Below are 25,287 nucleotides of genomic sequence, written 5' to 3' on the forward strand. Positions count from 1 at the left end.
CTAGCTCTGTTTACGTATGTCTTTTTTTTTTTTACTAAATGATGCATTTGTAAAATATAAACATAATACATTAAATGTTTTTGTGTGTGTGTTAACAATCTATTGTTTCACCCCATACAAGGTATCAAATACACAAATCCAACATGTATATATAAAGATTAAAGAGACTTATGTATAAGATATATAGGAAACATTTTTTTGAATAAAAATATGAAGAAATAGAGAATTGAGTTAGTATGGTATATACGAAATTGATAAATTAGTTATAACATTTATAAGGAAAACATAATTATTCAACTTCTATAATATTTGTAACATATAAACATTTGGATTAAGATTTTTTTTAAAATGAATGTATCGATTAAATTTAAATAATTAAAAATTAATTATAGGTTTAAGTTTGTGTCAAGATACATAACAATTTGGTCATCTTAAATTGGTTAAGGCCCAAAACTTAAGCTAATTATTTAATTATTTTATGAGAAAGTTAACGGTAGAAAAATAATTTGAGATGAAAAATTTTTACAAACATGTATTCAAACACATTAATTATTTAATTAATTGTTTTGAATTGATTGTTATTAGATATGATAGATGTGGAAATCAATTGTATTGTTACCAAAGCTAGTTGAAAGAATAAATCAAAATAGAAAATCCCTATAAATATACATTTATACTTGCATTTACATAATTCAAAATAGAAAATTCTTATAAATATACATTAACACTCGTTTTTAAGTTAAAGTTAGATGTAGGATATGAAAAATTAAAAGGTAGTTTATTTTGGCATTTTTTTAATAATATAGATGAATGCTGAGTTGCTCACTGGTTTCTCTACTACCATTTGTAAACGTAATTTTTGGGATTGGTATTTTTTTGAAACAATCCCAGAAAATACTACAAAAAGTGTTTTAATCCGAATTTTTTAAAATCAAAAATTGATTTTATGTATTGTTTGTGGTTGCAGTCAGTTACAGAAAGATCTTTTTAAAAGGCTTAAAATTGTAACCATCTGTATCCACAACCGCAAATGCCTACTACCGCATTCGCATCGACTATGGTTACACCAGTGAGGCCGTATGTCACCATCCGTAGTACATGTATCTACGCGTTTTTCATTTGCTTCGCAAACGTTCTTTATTATTGTTTTTCGTTTATTTTCAATTATATTTTTGGCCCACCATATCTTCGTTATAAATTATTATTTTTACAAATATGAAAGCAAAACAAAATTCTCCAAGTTTTTTTTTGGCCAACAGTCTCAATGTTTCTAACATGGAAAACTGAATGAAAGGTAGCTTAGAGTGGTGGTAGTGGGGCTTCGACGAGACAAGAGTGGGGTTTGAATTTGAAACCTTGCTCTATATTATTCCTTGCTTAAAACTCAAAAGAAATCCGTGAACGCATGGTATCACAACAAATTCATTAAAATGGTATAAATTTATGTACGTGCATACCAAAACTTATTGAACTTAGAAAAAGAACATTCAATTATACCATTTTACAAGAATTTTTTTTTCATTTTTTATCATTCTTTTTTCGTTGAAAATAATAAAATTATTCTTAGCCAAATTTTAAAACAACGATCATTCTCACTCATTTCTATAATTTTTTTCTTTTTTATTCTTTTTCTTCCTACTGTTTTTAAAATGTTCACCGGCATTTATATAGTTATGGTTGATATCAGATGAGGGGATACATTTTAATAATATATTAGAATTTTGACATCACGTTTTTACAGGGATGTTTGATTTAATTTGTGTCCAACATATTTATTTAAAATATTAATTTAAAGAAATTTGGGTAAATTTTCAACAACAAAATGCCCTAAAACATCAACGAGCCTACCATTAGAACATTTCTATCAGTGAACTTCATAGAGAGATTCACCAAAAAAAAATTATTATTATTTTTGTTTTTACTAATTTTTTTCGATTAATAATCGACCAACCGCGGGCCGCCACGTGTCGTGGGACCCACGAAATAGTGTGATACATGTTCAATGGGAAGAAACTCGCGGGGGTGAGGTTCAAAGGTTTGGCTTTTTTTAATATTTTTTTTTTTGAGATTTGTGAGATTTAAGTTTTTCTAAGGTCTAAATAATAAGAATAAAAAAACCAAATTATTACTATTTTGAAACGAAAATGGATGTAATAATATATATAAACTTTTATATGGTATATGTCAAGGACGAAATCTAGAAGTTATAATACTGACCGTTTGAATAAAACCATTATTAAAACAGCTGCAATGGCGTTTCATGTGGTTCGGAATCATAGATAATTTTTTAGAATTTTTTTATTATTATTCTTTTGTTTATTTTATTGAAAAAAACGAAACCAATCACGGATCACCACGTATCGTGGGACCCATGAGCAATGTAAAAATTCAGTAACAATCAATCCTTAATTAAAGATTTTATAGACACAATCCTTAATAAAACATAGGCCTCACCACATGTATTAGTATCATTTTGTTAAAGATTCTGCTCTAAAATCCTCCATTGCAGCTGATCTTATGTTTTACTTTGGATCTAGGGTATACAAATTTAGATTTTCTTGTCACATTTTTTAGCTGTTAAACTTAGGTTCGGCTTAATGTCAGTATCCTATCGTTCATATATTCACGTAATATATTGGGAAATAAGGGAGCCACAGGTATTTCGTGGCGTTTGTCAATTCTTTTTCTTGGCTCTTTTTACATCTACTCAATTGTTTGTATTTTTGTGTATTAAAATCTATATATTTCACTTTCATATATTTTTGCATTTCTTACTTTTTATTCTCGCTATCCAGATCTAAATTTAATATCCCTCGGACCTTCTATATGGGTGATGAGCAGTCACATACATGTACATCAGATAAAATGTGCAAAATATAAATTCTGTATTTCAAGAAAGATAATAAATATGATTCAACATCTTATATCATGATGGATACTATGCCACGATGAGCCGGCCTATGAAATACTGAGGCACTGAACATGATTGATGATAAGAGATTCACAAGTTGCTAGAAAATGATAGGCGGAAAATCAAATCTATTATATACTCCCTCCATCCCATTTTTAGTGATGTTTTAGGTTATTACACATAGATTAAGAAAACACAATATTCTTATGTAGTTTATCTTGGTAACATAAAAATACGTTAAATAAAACTAATTAAACCAATAACAAAAAAGTACAGTATTTTATAATTGGTCATAAAATTCAAATCATATTAAATTCTACCTAGATTAGTGAGAACATCACTTAAAATGGAACAAAATAAAAATTCTAAAATACCACTTAAAATGAGACGGAGAGAGTACTAGTCAAGAAGTATTACAACTTTTGACTTGTGTCATATGTTATCAATAGAATAAATTTTAAATTTCTTAAAAGAAATATGTTAAGAGAAACATGTTAGTCCATCTAAGCATACATTATACTTCTCATTAAAATAACCATAAAATTAATTAGTAATTTAGAAAAACTATTCCTTGTTTTATTATATAAAATAAATGAGATTATCTAATGTAATTAAAATATATATGATAATTAATGATTTTAAATAATAAAATTTGATAATAATTCGTGTATCATTTTTCAAAATTCTAATAAATTATTGAAATAAATTAAACAATCATATTAAACATATAATAAAAATTTATAAAAATTAAATAGAATAGTAAGACTGGTGTTTAGTTATATAAAAATTAAATATATATTATGTTTTGAATTTTTTAAAATGATTATAAATTATTAAAACAGTTCAAAAAAACCCACAATGAAATGACCATAAATCATATTAGGATGATAATTGAAGAACGGGCCGAGTTAAATGGAATAATAAGACTGGTGTTTAGTTTTATGTCCATCTTGTGTCTGTGTGTTGTATGGACCGCCCGCCAATAATGGCATAATGCAGCCACAAGTTTATGGTAGAATCATTCGTCTTCTTTTACATAAAATTACAAATTCGAACTTTTAAATTTTCAATGGTAGGGACAGTGCTTAATGCATGAATATGACATGGGCCGTCGACCGTCGTCAATTTATCGCTAATATGTTTTTCAATATAAAAACATTTTTTGATAGAACACGATATTTCATATAACGACTATATATAAATCTTTTTTTTTGGTAAGACATATAACGAATATATGTGCTCAAGCATTTGTGTGAATCCCTTCTAATGTTAATAACATTAAAACAATAAACAAACGCCCTCCTCGTTGGGTGGTATTCAAAGGAATCAATACACTGATAAAAAACTTGGTTATCAAACAATACATGAACAATCTTGTAGGACATTGTCGTCGGAGAAGTCGGGCCAACTGTAGTGAGAGAAAGAAATGGCTCTTGTATGACAAAATAAATAAATAAATGAGAATGGGGACATCTCGTGAATCTCTATCGTCTGTTTCTTCCGTTGACTTAGTTTATTATCACCAGAATAACTACGCTCTCCTTATTTCTGTATGTTTGGAACTAAATTACTTCAGTAATATATTTCATGTTCTTTTTGGATCTATTATTCTCTGTTTATCGTCACATCTCTGGTACATCCATTGCACGTGTTTTATGGAAGTTTGTTAATAGAAAGTCAACGAGTTCTAAAGGACAGTTTCATTTTTGTCGGTGTTATTCTATGTTCTAAATCTCTCACGGATCTTTTTATCGTCTTCTGAAGGTCAACGAGTATTGGAAATAATGGACGCAAATGAAAACTGGATAATCAAGCTAGGTATATTGTTTTGATCTATATGTATTTTTCTTCAATATGTCAAAATGATAAAAATGTAAAAAGGATTAATCAACGTATATTCTTAAGTGATCCTTTTATATATTTTTATAGTCTGACTTGAGTAGTATTTTGCATGGGGCAGAGGAAATATATAGTTATTATATTAAATTTACAAATGTTTGATTTGAGAACGATAGATGGAATGTTCTTAAAATTTTGATAAAGGTATGGGTTATTGAAAAATAAAATATATACACTGGCCACAAACTATAGTAAGATTAACGTTAACAAGTTAGTAATATAAACCTACAGTATTTTCACTTTCAAACCATTCATACATTCATAGCCTCTTTCACTATCCTCTAATACTATTGTCTTAGTATTTTTTAGTTGTTCCAGTATTGTCTATAGTAAGATTGTCTTTCACTATCCTCTAATACTATTGTCTTAGTATTTTTTGGGTAGATACTTAATTTCCAGTCCAAAAAGCGCCTCCTTCTCTGTTCAAGAACCCTAGCGCTGCGTTTGAGTCCGGTCAACGTCCGATGGCTTTCGAGCCTCGGGGTTGTGCCTCTTAGTTGTTTTTTGTCTTTTGGTCTCATCTCTCGTTTTCGGTGTAGTCCGTTTAGCATCGGCGGGTCGTGTGTGAGATCTTGTGTTTCGTCTCGATCCTTTAATGGTGGTCCAGATCCGGGGGAGGAAAGCCACGGAGGAGCCTCCTTGGTCCTCCTACTCTTATTTATTAGCTGTGGTCGTGTAGGTAGGTGAATGATAATGGGTGCTTGAGGCGCGTGGGGTTTATATTCTCCGGTGGCCAAGCTTGGTGTTTTCGACGTTAATAGAGTACTGGCTTTTGTGGTCTTCCTCTCTGGTGGTTGGGACCTCTGTTTTCCGGCTTAACTTTCTGCTCCGGGGACGAGTGGAGATGGAGCGTTCCGTGGTCTCGCTTGTTCTCTTCCTTTGAAGCGGTTTCTTTTCTCCTTACTCGTCGTATTATCTACTCCGGTTTCGATCTCTTCCTTATGGCGTTCTCTCGCTTTGGGTTGGTCCGGGTGTGGATCGTGGCGCTCCCTGCTTTGTCCTTTGGGACTTGATCGTGGTCTCTTTCAAGCTTTGCTTCAGGTATGGTGACTTCTGGTAGTGGTCTTGTTGACCTTGCCGGCTCCGGTTTGATTGAGCTTAGTTCTGTTGGTCGTGCGCTCTCGCCGGTTCTGAAACATAAGGTTCTCTGTGCTATTTGGTTATGCTTATTCTAATGGGAGGTCACTGTTATGCTCTTCCTCGACTTGGATGGAGAAGTGTCATTTTGCTTCTAGGTGTTAACATTTGATGCTTTTGTGATGCTCTGTTTTGAGATGTAGTTAAGTTTGATTGTTTATGTTGTTTCAAGGTTCCCTGAATGTAGGGCTTAGTCTCCGGGGAAGTGTGTTTCCGCCGGCCAAATCCTCCGAGGAATTTTAGATATTCCGTCGGCTTTGTATCTTTTCATGTTTCAATATAAGTAAATTACAGTGAAAAAAAAAGTTGTTCCAAAAACAACTCATTTACATAGTTGCAGTTAAAAAAATGAGTAAATATTAAGTTACTCCCTCTGTTTTTAAATAATACATGTTTTGAGATTTTCACACTTTTTAATAAAACATATTAAAATTTACTTATTAGTGCATAGTTTTTTGTTATTTTATATTTCCTATATTTCTAAACCAATAAAATTTCAAGAAATGCAATTAATGTTTTTGAGATTCACAATTATTCATAATTAGTTGACAAAAATTACATTGAAAATATGAAAAATACATCTTTTTGAAACAAAAAAAATTCCTAAAACATACATCTTTAAAAAACAGAGGGAGTATTAAATAAATGTAACTATAATAGTTTTTACTTGTACTTCTGTATGAAGTGTCCCATATATGACGCCACATTCATATCAAACACAAGTAGACCTATTTACTATTTAGAGAAATGTATGATTTTTCATGGTCTCAGACTCTCAGTTAAATTGAATATTTACGAAACCTACTAAATGAGAAAAAGGTGGAATGTAAAAAAAAAAGCACGAGAGAAAGATTCGTTGCAACCGAGCCTAAAGGCAAGCTGCGCCGTTTTGCTACAGCTCTTACAAGGCTCGACCGAGACACGAGAGGATCACTGGCTCCGTGTGGTGCACGTGGGAGATGTAACTAAAGGCCTAAAGCTCACGTGATGCTAATACAAACTTTTTTTTTTTTTTTGTCGACTGAAATTTCATTAATTTATCCCAAATGGGCTTTGATACAAATTACAATTGATCAGTTTACAAACGAGGTCCAAGAGACATTAGAAAGTTTACAGCCCAGTTTTGGAGAAAGCATCGGGATAGTTCTACGATCTACGCGTCTTCCAAATGCTTGACTGTAGCCACGTCAAACAACACGCGTCGTGATGCTAATACAAACACCTGAAGCTTCTGGTCGGTTTTTTATGCACTAACGGGATTTATCAGCAGGGCCAGCTCGATATATTTATAGGCCTTGGCAAAAGATTAATTTAGACCCTCAAAAACTTAGATTTTATTAGATTTATCAGTAAAATCCTATTAAAAATATATATAAATAATTTAGGCTCGTAGATTTATTTTTTTAAAATATATGTTTTTTTTTGTAAAAGTATGTATGTATATAAAAATCGAACCCCCAAATTATTATAAGACGGAAGACACATGACTGTACCCAGGACGATCGCATCCATTGTCCCCCTAGCCGGCCCTGTTTATCAGTTTAGTGAGTTGGCTGCTCTTGTGTCCAAACTCTTCACTGAGTTTGGTGTTCACAGTCCCACGTTTTGATAAAAAAAAAAACTTAATCCCGGGATGGTTTTTAGAGCGGTTGAAGATACAATCATACGGTGATAAGATCACAACCAATATCCTAACCAGATTAGACCAGCGTCAATCTGGTCAAAGAGAAAATAGAGAAATGGCTTAGTGTCTCCCTACATTGGTGGGAAATCTCCTACTTGTTCAATACATTAGTTGGAAGTTACGTGGTTATTGCGTCTGTGTTTTAAAGAAACATGGGTCTTATTGAATGACATGAAAAGAAATTGCAGTAAATTTGTGTTCTTATTCCTTAAGTCTTTGGAATGTATCATACAGTTAAGGAGACGGTCCAGAGTCTTAAGAGACAAAGCCTTCCTATGAATGTACAAAAATGTCTTTGCGAGTTCCAAACAGTGTGGCCTTTATTGTATAACTAAGAAGTAAACTGGTTCATGTGAAACATTTATACATAAGTACAATGTATTATTATTATTATTGTTGTTGTTGTTGTCTGTGTGGTTTTACTGAGCTGAGAGTAGCATACTACGGTTCAGAGAATCAGCTAGTGGAAGCAGGAGCATCAGGCTGCTTTTCTGGGACTGCGTTTTGAAACGCAGCAAGATCATTGTATGACTCGTAACACTTTGCAAGTGTTGGGTACGGTTCCTGTATAGATTCATACAAAAGAGAAAAAAAAGATATTTTTACCATATTGTAGAAATAGAAACGAGTGATGCGAGGGAGAAGTTAAGAAAACAGAGGATATAGTCTATGCTATCACAACAGAAATATCTTTGACAACTGTGTGACTGTTAGCCAAAGATAACATGTTCATGTTACCATATAGAACTAATAAATAATTTTAGAAATTAAAGGCGGCGTATAGTACGCAGAGAGTTAGGCCTTAAGAGTGTGGTGTCACAGCGGAAGAAGAAGGAAACGTACCATGTTAATCTGGAATCTGTTGATAGCTGCGTGGATCTGTGGCGCTAGAAAAAGATCAGCCTGCAAAACACAATGCTTCATAACTTCAAAACTTTGTCTACTTTGAAAGAGAGTAACAGAGAGATTTAAGAGCAAAATAATACCAAGAAAACTTCATCACCAGTGGCGTATTTTCCAGTGCAGCTAACCAACAGCTTCTCGAGAGCTGAAAAGAGACATATAATTAGACATATGGTCCATATAAACCTTTAGTAACAATAGTAAACATGAACGAGATGAGTGGGCACGAAGTAGCATTAAAACATGTGATATATTTTAACTAAAAGGAGCACTCTTCAACCAATCACAAAATGTTACGGAATGGAGATATCATACCAGTGAATCCTTTTGTGATAGCGTTATTGACCCAAGCAATTTTCTCCTCGGAGTTGGTCTTCTCCTCAATATACATCTGTAAAATATATTTAAAAAAATAAAGAAGCTAGTATTGATGCCTTCATCTACTAGAACTCACTACAGTAGAGAAACTAAGAAATAGACATAATAAAATATCATATTGTCCTCACAGCAACAGGCGTATTTTGATAAGGCTGTATGCCAGACAAGACAATACTCGCTGCCTGTAATAGAAACAAAGTAGATCACCATTACAACTCAACAATCTAATGCTAAGCTGGTTACTCTTAGCAGTAATAACTACAAGGCAAACACATGCAGTACCGTACCTGGTAGTTCACAGCACGTTTGTGGAGGTCACGAGGTAAGAGAGGTGGGTCAGGATACTTCTCATCTAGATACTGTCAAAATACCAAAAAAAGATTGATGAAAACGAATCCATAAAAACCCACAGAAAGAGAAGTGGCTGGCTCTACTGACCATTATGATGGCAAAAGAATCAGAAACCACAAGGTCTCCATCAACCAGAGCTGGTACAGCACCCATTGGATTGATCTTCAAGTATTCATCTCTCTTGAGCGGATTCACTGGTACGTACTCATATTCAATCCCTACAACACACACGACACAATCAAACAAATGATCCATTTTCAAGATGAAAAAGAAAAACACAATATCGTTTTTGCAAAATGAATTAGATGCCAAAAGAGCATGCAAGGACCTTTTAAAGCGAGGGCGATACGGACGCGATGTGAGCACGAGCTTTTCCAGTAGGAGTAAAGCTTCAGCTTCTCTTTCTTCTCTGTCCCGGAGCTCGCCTGTTCACATGAGAAAAAAATTAATTAAAAAACAATTGAGTGAAGCATGATCTGATGTATAAAAAGAGAAAGAGACTTTACCATAATCAGGAAATGGATTTTTCTTCTTCTTCTTTACAGATTCAACAGAGACTGTATGTTTAGTAGGTACAGAGGAGAAGTGGAGAATTAGAAGACGACACTGGAACTTCATTCTTATCACATCATATATTATTATTTAGTTTTTTTTTTTTTTGGATAGTGTGGAAGGATACAAATTATTCGAATCAAACCGTAAACTTAGATTTCCAAATAACTTGAACTTCAAATGAATTACTCGTAGTCATAGTCCTTCAAACTCGTATTAAACGGAATCGAACAGACCGGATCCAAAAGTTATAAATAATTGAATAGGTCTAGGTTGTTGGTTGTCAGAACTCAGTGGTGATTTGGTTTGCCCAATATCAAAACCTTCCTCGTTTTTGAGACTGTATTGTTGGAACTAGCAAGACAGACTGTTCAAAGCACTTTTGAGTTGTGATTTGTAAACAAGACTCTAGTTACGCTATAGTTTAGAACACACATACCATGGTAGGGTGATAAACTTTGGTTTAAACTTCATTGTCCAAAACAAAAATTTAAAGCAATGATTTATATTCTAGGATATTATTCACTTTCAACATGTTTATTAAATCTAAAATGGCAAAATAAGTCGTCAAATTAAGTAGTGAATTTTGTTCTTTGTTTTGTTTATGAAAGCAAAGACACAATTACAATGAGTTAGGTAACGTAGGATTTAAGTTTTTAACACACCCTGCACAATCCTTTCCATGTACTTTTTTTAAACACTTTGCTTTATCACATTACCTATGTAAAGGGAACAAGACCCTTAGTCAAATTCATCCCCATCATCAACCAAAAATACTGTTCAGCTATAGAACCCTTTTTTTTTAAGAAAAGAAAAACTGCTCCTAATGCTTTTCTCTCTCTCTAATTGAATAAAATAAAAGCATATCCGATAAAAGAAACATGGCCGTGTCTTCTTCTGATCATTTGTTGTCTTGTGTCTTTACCCTTCAACGGATCTGATGGTATTGTGTGATGCCTCGTTTTGGTGGTAGCTTCCTCAAGATGAAGAGGACCAAAGAGGAAGGTAATATCTCTACCAACTGTATATAAAATCATCAAGGATCACCACCAGGTTACAAAAGTCGAAAATAAAGCAAATGTTCATGATCAAATTTCTATGATTAAGCTAAGAGAGAGAGAGAGAGCTTACCAGGTAATATATGAAGTTAAGAATGGGGTGATCCAACACATCAAGGTTTGCCCCCTCGTCGAAAGCAGCGAAGCACATCTGGAACCATATTAAATGACACAAGCTTAGTTGTTACTACTGTAGTAGAGAAGATAAGGATTTGGTAGATATCAACATACTGATATGTTTGTAAGTGTCTTTACCATGATACATCTGATGAGGAAACACGTAGAGCATATGGTTGTCACGTAACCAACCTACCAACACATAAGAGATAGAGAAAGGGTGGTAAACAATCGAGAAGCAGAAAGTAGTAAAAGACTTTGATTGGCTATACGTTACAATTGATGTTTCACCTCTTGCAGCTTTTTGCGGCGTCCGTTAGATTCTGCTGGAAAATTTTGCAACATTAGGAAAAGCCTGCCATAAGATAGACATAAAAATCAAGCTTAAAAGAGAGGTTATAATCCTTTTATGGAATGCATATATGTACTCGGCATTTAGGGCCAAGGAAATCTAGTCTAGTCAAGCTAGAACAAGAATGCAAGTGACTATGACTGCAAGCAAGGTGGTTACAATTTATAATCTCATAACTCAGTGGCAGACTCTTGGCAACACAATCCCTAAGTCAAAATGATTTAACTAGTAAAACATATGAGACGATGGAATTTCAAATTAGGGAGGCGAGAGATTTACCGTCCACCGTAAAGTAGAAATCCAAGGGCCGCGAACAAGGAAGCACCTGCGATTATAAGTTTGCTAGAGAGGTGAGACAAGTGCTATGGATTAAGTATAACAAGAGAGAGATTCTAGAGTAAACATGTTTGGAAACGAGAAGCTAATTTACCTGCAAAGAACATCTTTGAAAGGATTACCATAACACGAACAGGCTTCCACCACAAAACCAACCAAAGAGCAATCTGAAAGTAATACACCCAAGTTAGTCCATGGACAACAAGCCCCATAGAAAAGAAATGAAATCTTAAAGATCGCATGGATGTACCTGAACTACATAGACAACAGCATTGATTGTGAAGAAACCTGGCCTCAGTCCATCAGTGGACACAGCACGCGCCTGTCCAAACCAAAGAGTATCTAATTAAAAACATCAAAAAACCAAAGCAACTGAAAACTATACACGGAATCAGAAACTAACCTGATAGTAAATCTCAGCCCAGAAGAGGACTAGAAGAGCATAGGTGGTGAAGAAAGCAAGACTTGGTATATCAAGCAAGATATGTTGCAGAATCTACAAACACAATCATCATCAAAAAGGATTTTGGCAAATTTAGAAAGGTTTTTGACATAACAATAAATGATGATAAAACGGAAGAGGAGCGAGACTTCACACCTCTGGATGCATAAACTGCACATCTCTCCTGAAAACAAACACCACAGCCCTCACTGCAAATCAAAACGAACACACAAATCAAAATATACACAATAGAAACATCAACAAAGAATACGGAAGCAGAAAAAAACAAAAACCTCCGTTGACGACGAAATTGAGGAAGTGGAAGACCTTCTGCGTCGTCCATCCGTATTCCGGAACTCTCAATTGGATTCTCACCAGTTGAATCTACCGAAAGCAAGCATTTCAGAAAGCTGCGACACCTATTGATTCAAAAGGCGTTGTTATTAAACGTTTACCAGAGCGACGATGGAGACGATTCCGTAGAGAAGAGCGAGAGCGTGGAAGATACGATCCTGCCAAATCGGAGACTCGTTTACGTCCGACCACCAACTCGAAGCGTCCTTGAGATCCAACGCTTCCACCGCCGAAGAAGACGACGTCATCATCTCCGACGCGTATTGCATCATCTCCACACCGCCGATTCTCATTTTTTTTCTTTTTTAAGAAATCGATTGAATCACCTCTCTTTTTGATAAAAATTACTTTTTTTGGAAATAAAATACCTAATTAAACGGGTGAGGACCGGTGATAGCCGGTAATTCTCGAAATTGTTGATGAATGATGACCGACACGCTGCTCCACGTGGCACGTGTGGATAAAAGAGGAAAGCCAAGCTGGCTATTAGCTAATCCACGAAACGTGACGCGAGCTGAAATCAAAGAGGAAAGTAAATTTTGACAAAGAAGATAAAAAGAGGAAAGTCAATATGGTTAATACTTTTTTTCCGTCTATTATATTAATATTAAAGGTAAAAGCCCATGAAAGGACCCAGCCCAAACCATTACAGAAAGACCATCGAAGCCTAAATACAATCAACAGAAATCCAAACAAGAAGGGCAAACTAAAAACGGGCCACAAGCCCAACTGAAAAGCACGCAGCGTCATCCAAACCACGCGTCCAGATCCCTTCCGCAGACCGTCCACGTGCTAACACCACCGGTCACACGAGCCACGCGTCAGTCATCCACTGCGTCATCAACCAAAGGCCGAAATTTTCGCCGGAAAAAACGGAACGACTGATATTCCGCCGGGTCTCGCCGTCAACAAATCACCGCACCCACTGTATCGCCTAAAAATTCCACCGGAGAACTGCCACGAGACTGTCCCGAGTTCTCATCCGGTTTAGACAAAATCACCGCTGGCGATCAACACCTCCACACCCACATCTTCCTGTCGGAGAGCGTGTCGGCCTCCCGAGATCTCAACCAAATAGCAAAGACACCAAAAACTCGATCCCATAAAACCAAAAAGGAAGCGGTACCAAAATCGTACCCTTCCGAACAGTGAGAAAACCAGAGCCGGCAAGGACGGTGCAGAAGAAGCCACCATCTTCCGGAGTCAGAGCCGGCGGAACCGCTGCTGAAGAAACCACTACTCTCTCCAAAGACGAGGTCGGCCGGTCCTCTAATAAGAGGCATCGTCGAAGACGAGATCTAAAAACCGAAGAAAAAATTGGGAGGAAAAAGCACTCTCGCTATACATGCAAAACGGAAAAAAAAAACACAGAAAAAGAGAAGCCGGATCGGCAGTAGTTAACGGAACCCACTCCGCCGACCGGCGGCGAGTTTTGACGGAGGAAAATCTAGAGAGAAGACAGAGGAAAATTCGACTCTCTCTCTATCAAATCAAGCTTATTTTAATATGGTTAATACTTAATACCAATATGAAATTAAAAAAAAAAAGTAAATACGGTTTGTCACGGCTGATTTAATATATTGTAATAAAATGGACCTAGATTCCATTTCCTTTGATAGTCTATTTAGATTTTTATCTATAAGAAGATACGAAACTGTCTATTTTCAAAATCACTTGATTTTTTTTTATGGAAACAGAAAGAGATAAGGAAAAGTCTAGATTTTCAAAATCACGATTCTTTAGTTTATATAAACTCTTTTCTTCTCTGATGCTTGAATTTACTCTCCTACAATGACAAATCAAATTCATGACCCTGGTACACTTTTCTTTCTCCCTTTTTGTTTTGTTATTAGGGTTTATGGTGGATTTTTTTTTTTTTTTTTTTTTTGCTAAAATATTAATGGTGGATTTCTTGATACTCTTTATATTAAAGGTTTTTGTCCCCATTGCATTCTTTTTTTTAAAGAACTGGGTGATTGTGTCTGAAGTTGAAATGGTCTCTTCTTGTGACCATACATTTAAGCTGATCACTTTATGTTGTCTTCAAAGTCGTAGTGGATCAGATGAAATTGCAAATACGTTGATGTTGCGAATGAGATTGATACTTCTAACTTCTACAACAGGGATGGTTTGAGACCGTGGAGTAGGCCATAGCTCGGGTCTTGATTCCAAGAAGAAAAGAAACATGAGAACCGAAATGACTCCATTAGCGAGCCAAGAACCTTATAGAAACGGGACACCGGTTATGCCGATGACACCAATGCAAAGTCCTATATATACTGCACCTTCAAGTCCCGGGACACAAGCATCAGAACTCTCGGAGAAAGAGCTCCAAACGAAAACTAGGAGGGACATAATGTTATCGGCAACGCGGCTTGGGAAACAAAACATTGCTTCTTGGGCTGGCAAAGACTATGACGACAAAGATGTTTCAGTGTTAGTGAAGACTAAAGCTTCTCTCCATGCTTGTAAAAGTGTTTCCGAAGCTCGTGCTTCTGCATGGGAGAAAGCGAAAAAGGCTAATTACATAGATGGGTACTCGAAGCTGCGTTGTTTGGTCATTGTGCTGTTAGAAAACTTTAGAACTTAAAATGATTTGTGTGATCTCCAGGTTGAGACACGAGGAAATGAAGAGGATACAGGAAGGGGAGAATCACAAGAAGGCGAAATCTGAAGCTGAGAAAAGGGAAACTGAGGTAAGTAGCCTGAAAAAAGAAAACTCAAGAAACGTAGTCAAAGTTGATCATATATTATGCTTATTAGTATTTGTAATTGATGGTGGGGTTCTTGACATTGCAGGAAGAAGTTGAGAAGGTGAAGTGACGAGGGATAGACTGGTTTGATACACAAAACTAGCTGTGATCGAGCGCAAAGCAGAGTAGAAGCGAGCAACTGCTGAAACGAAGAGGAATCATGCAGCTAAAACAGAGAAACAAAGCTGAACAAATCCGAAGGACATGCAATGTACCTTCAATTTTATCTTGCTGTAGCTTTGTTCTTAGTAAAAAAAAAAAAAAAAAAAAAAAAAAAAAAAAAAAAAAACCTCTCTCCTCCTTCTTCTCTCCAACCTCTTTCCTCCTTCCCAAGCAAGCGCGTGTGACTTTCTCTCCGGCGTCCGGCGGCGCGTGCCGGCGCCGGAGGAGCTCTCTCTCTCCATATCTTGTTTTCTCCTTTGCTGCTCTGCGTCCTCTCTCTTCTCCACCAATATATTCGAAATCCTGGACTGTCTAAATTTTCCGGCGAGTGTTTCGCGCGCGAGGAGCGTCTCTCCGACAAGGTTTAGGCTTCTTCTGGTTTTTCAATGAGGTGGTAGCAAGTCGGGTCCGTGGAGTAGTCGGCTTTTGGGTTGGAAGGGGATCAATTTTTCCAGATCTAGATCTCGTTCGTCCGTTCTTCGTCGTTGCTTGAGGTCTCCGGCTTGGTTTTACTCTCAGTCTGGTGGTGGATCTTCGGTCTCTACCGGTTCGTGGGTCGTGTTCCATTCTTCTACGGGGACTTGGCTGTTCGGTCCTCTTCGGCGTCGAAGTGGTCCTGCCCCTTTTTCTCAGTGGTTAGGTGAACTCTGTTTGTGTCACTTGACATTGGAGACGAGTCTTGAGCTTAAGCACGCAGGTTGGATGGTGCTGAGCTTTCACAGGGTCGTGTGTGTCTGATTAGATGTTATATCCGCTTGTTTTATGGTGGATCCCGACGGTCGTCTATGGCCTTCGGAGACTTCTTGTCTGGCGGCTTCATCTCGGAGTTCCTCTTCACGGTTACCATCCAGTTTCACTCGTGGGTTAAGGCGACGGCTTTCAAGACGGGTTGTGTCTCTTGTTTTAATTTGGTCTATGGTCTGGTTGGCACAGACTTAGAAATTCGACAGCAAAGTAATAGGCTTCCGGTTCTCGGCGGTCACAGATGTGAAGGCGGTTCTCGTGGGGGTCATTGACCGTTTTCTTGCCAAACGTCTGGTCATGTTCACTTCCCGATCCCGCTCGGCTCACTTGGTCCTTGCGGTTGTGTGCTTGACTTTCTTTGCAGGTTCTTAGAGACATTCTGGTTCGGTAGTGGCGGTGGAATCAACCCGCGTTTTGCACGGTCCGTGACGGAGTAGGGGTGCGTACAGTTGGTTCGGGCCTCTTATGGTAAGGGTCTTATGGTAAGGGTCTCGTAATCTACACTTCTATTATCCGCCTAGTACTTCAGCGCCAGTAACGAATATAAGTTTCGATGAGTTCGTTGGAAGCTAGCTACTCCTGAGATGACTTGGGAAATCCCGGCATCCAAGGTAACAAGGAGAACCTCACTTTTCCGAGGCTATCATCAAAGGTAGAGAACGGTAACCGACTCCTGAAAATTTCGAAAAGCTGATCAGTGGAATGTGCCGGGTTTAGTGGGTGGGCGAAGCTGTGATTGTAATAGAATGATTCGGGAACTTTTGTACAAATCGGGCTTGTATTCTGATCTGAATCCCCTTTTTCGGGTTGAATAAAATTTCAATTTAAAAAAAAAAAAAAAAAAAAAAAAAAATAGCTTTGTTCTTAGTCGTAACATAAGAATCCAATCTGTTTTTGGTGTTTGTTAATTCTCATTTTTTATTCTATTATTTTATAAAAATCTAAAAAAAATCCAATTTATTTTTATTACTCCTATACATTATAAACATATTTCACCTGTGTAATTATTTTCATTATTTTAATAATATTTATTTATATAATTTAATATTAATAATATAAAGATACAAAGATATTATTTTAATACTATTTATTTTAATATAATATCTAGATATATAAAAGTTTATAAAAATCCAATTCGTTATCTGATTATTTCTATCAAGAAAATATATCCGGACCTAATATATTATCAACTAAAAAAAGATTTAATCTGAACTTGTACAGATATTCCAACGTCCAGACCGGTTTATATTTTGTACTCATGTAGTAAATACAGTTGAATTATATTTTTTAAAATATTGTTTTCTACTTCAGTTTTAGAATAGATGTTTTGCCAGACAAAAAATGAATTTAATCGGATTAGTAAATAGTTTTTTTTTTTTTTGTGCAACTAGTAAATAGTTATTAATTTATTATTCATTTAGTTTATAAGCGAATTAAAAAAATGTTTTTAATGTTTGACAAAAAAAAAGTTTTAATCTAACTATATAAAAATAGTCCCTTGTTAGTTTCGGGAAGCCGTCCCGTGAGAGTTTACGAAACTGACTGGCTCGGTTAGAGGAGTGGGAGTCTGGATCCAGGTTCGGAGATCTCTTCCAGCCTACGATAAGCTCAGGTTCGGATTCTTTCTCTTGTTCACGGTTTGTATAGCCGTTAAATCTCTCTCACGAGTGAGTAAAAACTCAAAAGCTTTCGCGATGCAATTTCTAGATAAATTCTACTCGAATCTTTGATCGAATTATGTTCAATTTCTACGAAATCGATCACGATTTTTTTGGAATCTATGTATGTGTGTTTAATCCAGTTTAGGTGGTTTTGGATAGTTGGAGAGATGGGAGGTAGGGTTCAAGTGCAGCATTACAATTTGGGATCGGCTGATTCTTACATCGGTAGCTCTCTGCATGATCTCAACTCCGTTGATGGTCCCCCGAGAGATATCGACGGAGGAGGAGGCGGCATCATTGCTCATGAAGGCGATAGCTTGGACAACGACGGACATTCCTCTTCCGCGGTGTGTTAACAAATTTCTCAAAACTTTTTTTTTAGGGTTTTTATCTGTAACTGTTAGAGCTCAAATTAGTTTCTGAGAAATGAAATGGATTGAAGCTTGTGGGTTTCACTTGTTTTGTCTGAAGCTTTCTAATGTGTGTTCTCAAAGTAATCGCTAGGCTGTATTTAGCCGTTTTCAATGTTCAACAAATTGCTACCCAACCACACATTAGTGGTCGGGTGGTACATGGCGTCCTACAATTAGCCTAATAGTCTTGGGTTCGAATCCGTAGCAACCGGGTCTGATTGGTACTGGTGATCAGACATCCGAAGATTAGTTCCGCCAGATATTCCGGGTTAACAGAAAACAAATAGCTACATGGTGGTTAGACATTTTATAGAGGATTTAGACGGTGTGTGTACACCAATTTTTTGAACGTTTATTGAAAAAATTGGTTTGAAAAAATTGTTTCTGGTCATGCCCGATTTGCTAACTAGGCAGGCGTTTAGACCGATTTTTTTAATGTTTATTGAAAAAAATTGGTTTGAAAAAATTGTTTCTGGTCATGCCCGATTTGCTAACTAGGCAGGCGTTTAGACCGATTTTTAGGACACTGGACGTTTTATAGGGAATTATTGATTAGGTTGATGGGTAGGCCCTGTTTTAAATAACATGAACCATTCTTTTTTATAAATTTAAGGAAAATTGTTTTGCTTAGGACAGATTTGCCTCCTAAGCAGCCGTCTAGACCGAACTTTGTCCTTTTATTCAGTGGCTTTGGGTTATGTCTGGTTTCAGGACTGTCTGCATATCATTTCTCAGTTCCAGGGTTTATGAGTAAATTAGCTAAATGAACTGAAGTTGTGAGAGTTATTTTTGTCTTTGGGTTTAATCTCTTTTCAGAACTGTATGCACGAATCATACACAAACACTCTGCAAATCCACGACAACGGAGTTGAAGAAGGTGGAACTAACATGGAGAACAAGGAGCCTTCAGGATCTTCTTACAATATGTTAACCATTGAAGGTTAATAAATAATCATCTCAAATCTTTTGACTTTGGGGAGAAGCTACTACTTTGATTCATTATCTTATTTGTTTTTTTCTTTCAGATGTTTCACCAATTGAATCAGCACGTGGGAGGTTTCTGCAAATCATCTTGGATTACTTTATTAGCCAACACGTGGTTGAAGTCTGTGAGAACAAACGTGATCACGAGGCCGATCCAGGTAGTAATAAAGCTAATAAGAGGAAGTCGGATGATACACGGTATGAAGGTGACCCGAGCTTTGCATTGCCGTTGATGTATATTGCAAACTTATACGAGACTTTGGTCGGTGAAGCAAATGTGAGAGTTGCTTCGTTGAATGGTATAAGGGAGAAGACTCTTGGTGTTGCACTTGAAGCAGCAGGTGGCTTGTATAGAAAACTAACCAAGAAGTTTCCTAAGAAAGGTAATTTTTTATTTTTTATCTTCAGTTTGATTTATGTGATTGTGATTGTCCTTGTTCATTTACAGGTACTTGCATGTACAGAAGAAGAGAACTTGCAACATCACTTGAAACAAGGACAAGGTTTCCAGAATTGGTAACACATGGAGGAGAGAAACGAGTTCGGTTTGTGGTGGTTAATGGTTTGGATATTGTTGAAAAGCCGGATGGTATACTGATTGAAGATGCTGAATGGTGAATCATCAGTTTTATATACTATTGTTGTTCAATTGTATGTGAAATAGTGAATCATCTACTCAAAAGTATATATATAATTGGATATTGTCACACTACAGGTTTAAGCGATTAACAGGCCGCAATGAAGTAGCTGTCTCTGCTAGTGATTATAAATTCTATTGCCCTCGACACAAGCATAGGCGTACTCACAGTTCTACCTGCAGCATCCAGGGCTTGCCTGTAAAGATCAATCAACACATGTTTTTTTTTTCTGAGTTGAAAGAAGGAAGTGACATTATAATTGTTTTGTTTTTTTTCATTGTTCAGCAGACATTTCCAGGTATGGATCAACAAGGGTTTCGCTCTGTTAGTGAAGTAAGTGCATACTCCTTCCAAATCTCCTAACATTCTTACAGCAATGATCTTTAGTTTATCTGATTTATCATGATAATTGCAGGATCAAAGTCAACAACAACAACACACTCCTTCTCCTTCAAAACATCACATGTCATCTCTGTCTCCTCAGTTTCACCAATCTATTCACCAGAGCCACCACCACCACCACCAGCATCAGTCTATTTACCAAAATCAACATTTTCCCGGTCAGAACCATCAATGCGACCCTGAACTGTCTCAATCCCAACACCAGTCACCATCTATTTCGCAGCACATGGCTTGCTTGCAGCCGATCACAGGAGGCCATGTCATGGTACAGATTCCAAAACACTAACTCAAAAACTACCGTTTCAATAGTTTCAGATCATCATGTGTTTTATCTTGTTTTTCTTTAGGCAACTGGTCCTGCGAAATTCTGTGACCAATGTGGAGCACAGTACCTGAGAGAAACCTCCAAGTTCTGCTCAGAGTGTGGTGCGAAGAGACTAGGGATATAGCAGAGACAGATTAAAATCTTGTTTAAGTTGCAAATTAACAAGAAGCTTAGTGTTTTCAGGGTTGAGAAGTGGGAAAGTTGGTGAAGTATGTATGAGCTTAGTTAATTACTTGGCTCGAAAGTAATTGATTAAACTGCGTGAGTTCTGATCTTTGGGAAATGCAAATTTGTAAGCCCTTTACATATATGGCTATGTCAAAACATATATGACCCAAAACTATGAAAGTGGTGTAGTTTTGATAAAATTTGTAAGGTTTACTTGTTACAAAACTAATCAAAATATTCCATACATGTATAAACATAATTTTAAAACCTCAATAAATATATACAACCTGGAGATGGTATATACAAACAACACAACAAACTGTTCCTTTCAAGGTTATTACGAAGACACTTTGCGAATTACAACTAAACAATGATGAATGAGACTACTTTAAAAATGAATGGTTTTATGTTTTCATTAGTTGATAAAATTTAACTAGCAGGGTCTGGTGCAGGAGCAACGGAGACTACTGCAACGACCGCCTGTGGAACCTTCTTTGGTACAAGCAGAGGCACATTTCTGTCCGTTGAGACACACTCCTTGGAACGTTTTACTCCGTGCCTCACACGGTTTTGATTCCACTGGACCCATTCCTAAATCACATATTAAAATGAACCCATCAAACTATATCCAAAATATTATCGTTTTGGAGCATATCCATAATTTAACCAAGAAAACCATACATAGATGTTGTTGATATAGCCTGAATATTGAATTAAAAATATGCATAGGGCTTGTACAGTTGTATATATGTTATTTTGATGCTCATATATATATATATGACATGCATTTAGTAGTTAGATCCAGGGCCAGTAATAAAAAGCATATATATTGGAAAACTATATACTAGAAATAAAATAATTTAAAGAAATTCAATAATATCATATTAAAAACAGGCTTTGGTATGTTTTCTATAAAAATAATTTAGTAACAAAACAATTTTGTAAGTTTTTTTACTTCATAAATATGTTTCAAAAAAAAACATATTTAAAGGAAGTTTATTTCCCACGACTGTATTTGAATTCTTGACGTTGAATTCCTTTTAGTTGAATTTAGCAAGACATGGGGTTCATTAACAGATACCTTATGTAGATGATTATATATGTTCACATGTGTGTATTATATTGAAAACTTAGACATTATCATCATGAGATAAATTTTCTTTAACAAAGACAGTTAGATGAGTTATGAACCTGAAGTAAAGAGGAGCATGAACGAGAGGAGAATGGCTGACACCACACGCAGAGAGAGCTTCATTTTTAGAGAGATAAGGACACAAATGTTTTAATAGAAATTAAGAAAACGACGAAGAAGATGGCACTAAATATAAACGGGACGAACCCTTTTTGTTTCTCTTTTACTGATGAAAATAAATAGTTTTAAGGCCTCATAAAAAATAGAAACAAAATGTGAACCAATTAAACCTTTACCCGAAGGACCATTCGTGATTAAAGGCTGACCAATCAAATGACTAAAACAGTTAATAAAACCTAAAATTTAGCTTAGCTTCTAATAAAAACAGCGGTTTTTCAATTGCTTTAGCACAGTAGTCCAGTCTACAACCTCTGATATAAATAGGTTAGTACTTAGTACAGTTGTCAGACAGGTTGACCCGCATCCACCCGGACACTTCTGCAACAGTAGTGCATCAGCACATCAGACCGCGTGGGTTGACCCCATGGTGGATTACGATCTGTGAATGCTTGTCCAAGCTCGCCCCGCCTAGTTCATTAGCCGATAACATTAAAATTTTCTAATATGATCAACGGGATATTAAAATCCACCAAACTAATAGTTTTAAACATTTTTGAATTCGTCCTAAACAATCATTCATTTGATCCTGGCAAAAATTGAAAATGTACACACAAGTACATGTAAAGTTCGTAGACGAATTCGTCGATATTTGAGTCGTAATGTTCTGAGAGCCCTTGTAAAGATGTCACATAAACTGCATTAGGCCAAATGGTCCATATGCGATCCAAGTAATTATATTCATCATAGTGAGTGATATATAATGGTTTAGCTGTGAAAATTAGAAAACCAATGTTACTACTTTTGCTATTTTGTTGTGGTTACATGTATTCCATGCAAAGAGTGATACCATATCATTAGTACAGAAACTTATTTTGCTTTTTTTCTGGAATTACTTGGCTTCCTTAAGATATTATATTTATCACCCCAAACATCTAGAAACACTTGGCTTCTTTAAGATCTTATTTCTAGAAACACTTGTGCTCCAACATCTATGAACATAAAAACAAATATTTTTGTTGTAGCCTACTACTATTTCCTATATACCAGTCACCTAGTATTAATAACCTGGTTTGATCAGAATCGTCGAATTAACGTAATTAGGTAACTCTGTAGACGCTTCTTGATTTTCTTTAAAATAAACATTAGAATTTAACATTACAATAAAACGAAAAACACACAAACCAAAGACTTATTCGAGAACACATTAAACACACACACATACACAGTGCAACATGGCACTGTACGAAATATTAGACAGAAAGAAACAAACACGAGAAGAGACGAGACGATGGATTGAAGATTTATGAGAATCGATTGAGATGGATGGATCAGCAATGTCTGGTACAGTAGCAACGACGACGGAACCCACGGCATTTACCTCCATGAAAACCTTCGTTGTGGCACACATTTGCGCAATTGTGCCTGCTCACACAAGGACCCCTGAACTTATGGCTCTTCGACTCACACGTGCGTGCCTCCACGGTGACTGGACCCATCCCTACACAGAATGAACACATACGAAAACACTTTCTTTAGACCATAGAGCTTAGTTTCATGTTCTCATGCATGATGCGCTATTTATCTTCAAAGTTTATGGAAGAACGAGTATGTTCGCTAAACAACACAACCAAATCCCGTAGTCAACTAAATTCGTGTGGTGATGAGAACGATAAAAACCAACTTTTTCTAAGAGCATTCACTGAATAATCGTTAGAAAACATGAAACAATTATGGATATATAATAGATCCACAAATATAAGCTATGTTATATTATGTGTAAAATGATTATATATTTGCATGCGTACGTGCATGGTTAGATATTAAGGTATAGAAACAATGAACCTGAAGCGACGAATATCATAAACATGAGGAGAACAGCTGAGATCAAACGCAAAGAAAGCTTCATTTTGCGAGAGAGGAAGAAAGTTTAAGAGAGAGCGATAGTTGGAAGGAAACAATTGTTAAGTGTGTGGAGCTAGTGAGGAAGGTGGCACTATATAAAGGGACTATAAAGCGGTATAAGAACGATCGAGAATATTGATGTTACGTACACAATCGAGTTTTTAGTTTTTACTTGATATTTTTGAATAATTGTTTTTTATAAAAAGCATAGTGAAAGGTGTATCTTTTTGAACCATTATCAGATTTCGATATTCCCTATTGATCGTTGCCACAGTGGTGTGACGACGTTTTGTCGATTTTCTCTTTATTTTTCCTGCTTTTTCACATTCTCTTAGTTTTATAATTTGGTTCATTTGTTTTTCTAGCCTTTTCACACTGTGGTAAATATAAATTTGGTCTTTACTTATTGGAGGTGACATCACGCACAGAGATTTTAGACTATCATTGTTGATTTTTTATAAATTTATTAATAATTTATTAAACAGATGTTCAAAAACATTACCCTAAAACTTGTATTTGGAAAATTTTGACATAAATTACACAACACAGACAAAATTTAATTTAAAAGTCTCCTACTAATAAATCATAAATCAGTAGATCCTTCTCGATATCAGTAAAAAATTCATTTCAAATTTTTTAAACCGATAAACTTATAAAATAAGGGTTGATAATTGAGTTAGTCAGATAATGTGGAGTCCACCCAGTATGATAGTGGCCACGTGAAAAAGTTAGTAACCCAAATGAAAGTAAAAGGATAGATCTTTAATCGTGCCAAAATGAAAAACTAAAGTAAAGTTGGTATTTTACACACTGTTTAGGAAAAAAAACGCACTAGAAACTCAAATACGAAGTAATACACCATACCTTAAGGTCCTTAACTCCTATTACTTGTTATTATATGAAAGCTAACTCGAGATATTCTTGTTAAGCAAAAAAAAAAGATTACTTATTCCAGAAACAAATAATATTTGGAATAATAGAAATGTATTTAGCTGAATTTAAAAGAAAGAAATGCTTAGTATTCACATGGGAAGTGGCAGACAAAAAGTTGCTTTTCTCTTTAGTCGTCGTGTGGCTTTTATAATGTACACGATCTCCTTTTGCTTATTTGGTTTCGTTTTCATATATTTCATCCAAGTTTTCGGGTGGGCTTAGTTTTCCAGTTGCCTCGGATTTGGACGGCTTCTAATGAACTATGAGTTTATTACTAATTTAAATGAATAGAGAATATTATGGATTAATTTTTAGAGGGGGTTATAATTTAGATTTGCTAAAATGATATGAAGAGGATTCAAGGAAATTAACCTTTTTCCAATTCAAATATTTTTTTCGGAATTAACCATCTTATTACTCAACTTAACTTGATACTATATATGGTGCACAAAAAAACTTAATAGTATATAACTGGT

The 25,287-nt window shown here is 35.8% G+C and overlaps 5 protein-coding genes across 8 annotated transcripts; 1 reads left to right on the forward strand and 4 right to left on the reverse strand.

The window, feature by feature from the left end:
- Positions 1-7,813: 7,813 nt before the first annotated feature.
- Positions 7,814-9,911, reverse strand: LOC108827099 (glutathione S-transferase Z1). Its single transcript, XM_018600451.2, has 9 exons — positions 9,770-9,911; positions 9,592-9,688; positions 9,351-9,481; positions 9,200-9,271; positions 9,041-9,094; positions 8,850-8,925; positions 8,618-8,679; positions 8,475-8,534; positions 7,814-8,195 (listed from the first exon to the last, which is right to left on the reverse strand). Exons 1-9 carry the CDS (start codon positions 9,770-9,772, stop codon positions 8,088-8,090), a joined length of 663 nt encoding a protein of 220 aa, XP_018455953.1. The 5' UTR covers positions 9,773-9,911; the 3' UTR covers positions 7,814-8,087.
- A 456-nt stretch (positions 9,912-10,367) lies between these two features.
- On the reverse strand, positions 10,368-12,815 carry LOC108827100 (tobamovirus multiplication protein 3). Its single transcript, XM_018600452.2, has 11 exons — positions 12,576-12,815; positions 12,414-12,504; positions 12,277-12,329; positions 12,082-12,174; positions 11,929-12,000; positions 11,773-11,845; positions 11,622-11,667; positions 11,282-11,345; positions 11,129-11,182; positions 10,947-11,024; positions 10,368-10,836 (listed from the first exon to the last, which is right to left on the reverse strand). Exons 1-11 carry the CDS (start codon positions 12,765-12,767, stop codon positions 10,744-10,746), a joined length of 909 nt encoding a protein of 302 aa, XP_018455954.1. The 5' UTR covers positions 12,768-12,815; the 3' UTR covers positions 10,368-10,743.
- A 4,783-nt stretch (positions 12,816-17,598) lies between these two features.
- LOC108827101 (uncharacterized protein At2g02148) lies at positions 17,599-20,983 on the forward strand. Of its 4 annotated transcripts, none has more exons than XM_018600454.2 (9): positions 17,599-17,745; positions 17,954-18,141; positions 19,024-19,147; positions 19,233-19,574; positions 19,640-19,805; positions 19,907-20,027; positions 20,115-20,162; positions 20,245-20,496; positions 20,579-20,983. In XM_018600454.2, the coding sequence occupies exons 2-9, from the start codon at positions 17,962-17,964 to the stop codon at positions 20,678-20,680; spliced, it is 1,335 nt and encodes a 444-aa protein (XP_018455956.1). In that variant the 5' UTR covers positions 17,599-17,745; positions 17,954-17,961; the 3' UTR covers positions 20,681-20,983. The 4 variants fall into 4 exon arrangements, with proteins under 4 accessions (XP_018455956.1, XP_056849580.1, XP_018455955.1 ...); XM_056993600.1 differs by having other exon boundaries at positions 20,118-20,162; XM_018600453.2 differs by having other exon boundaries at positions 17,600-17,745; positions 17,935-18,141.
- Positions 20,984-21,076: 93 nt separating this feature from the next.
- LOC108827103 (defensin-like protein 10) lies at positions 21,077-22,018 on the reverse strand. The gene is made up of 2 exons (XM_018600457.2): positions 21,916-22,018; positions 21,077-21,315 (listed from the first exon to the last, which is right to left on the reverse strand). The coding sequence occupies exons 1-2, from the start codon at positions 21,977-21,979 to the stop codon at positions 21,158-21,160; spliced, it is 222 nt and encodes a 73-aa protein (XP_018455959.1). The 5' UTR covers positions 21,980-22,018; the 3' UTR covers positions 21,077-21,157.
- A 1,055-nt stretch (positions 22,019-23,073) lies between these two features.
- LOC108827104 (defensin-like protein 1) lies at positions 23,074-23,979 on the reverse strand. The gene is made up of 2 exons (XM_018600458.2): positions 23,819-23,979; positions 23,074-23,474 (listed from the first exon to the last, which is right to left on the reverse strand). Exons 1-2 carry the CDS (start codon positions 23,880-23,882, stop codon positions 23,305-23,307), a joined length of 234 nt encoding a protein of 77 aa, XP_018455960.1. The 5' UTR covers positions 23,883-23,979; the 3' UTR covers positions 23,074-23,304.
- Between the last annotated feature and the right edge of the window lie 1,308 nt (positions 23,980-25,287).

The sequence above is a fragment of the Raphanus sativus genome, chromosome 9 (assembly GCF_000801105.2).
Source record: "Raphanus sativus cultivar WK10039 chromosome 9, ASM80110v3, whole genome shotgun sequence".
In the NCBI taxonomy this organism is placed as follows: domain Eukaryota; kingdom Viridiplantae; phylum Streptophyta; class Magnoliopsida; order Brassicales; family Brassicaceae; genus Raphanus; species Raphanus sativus.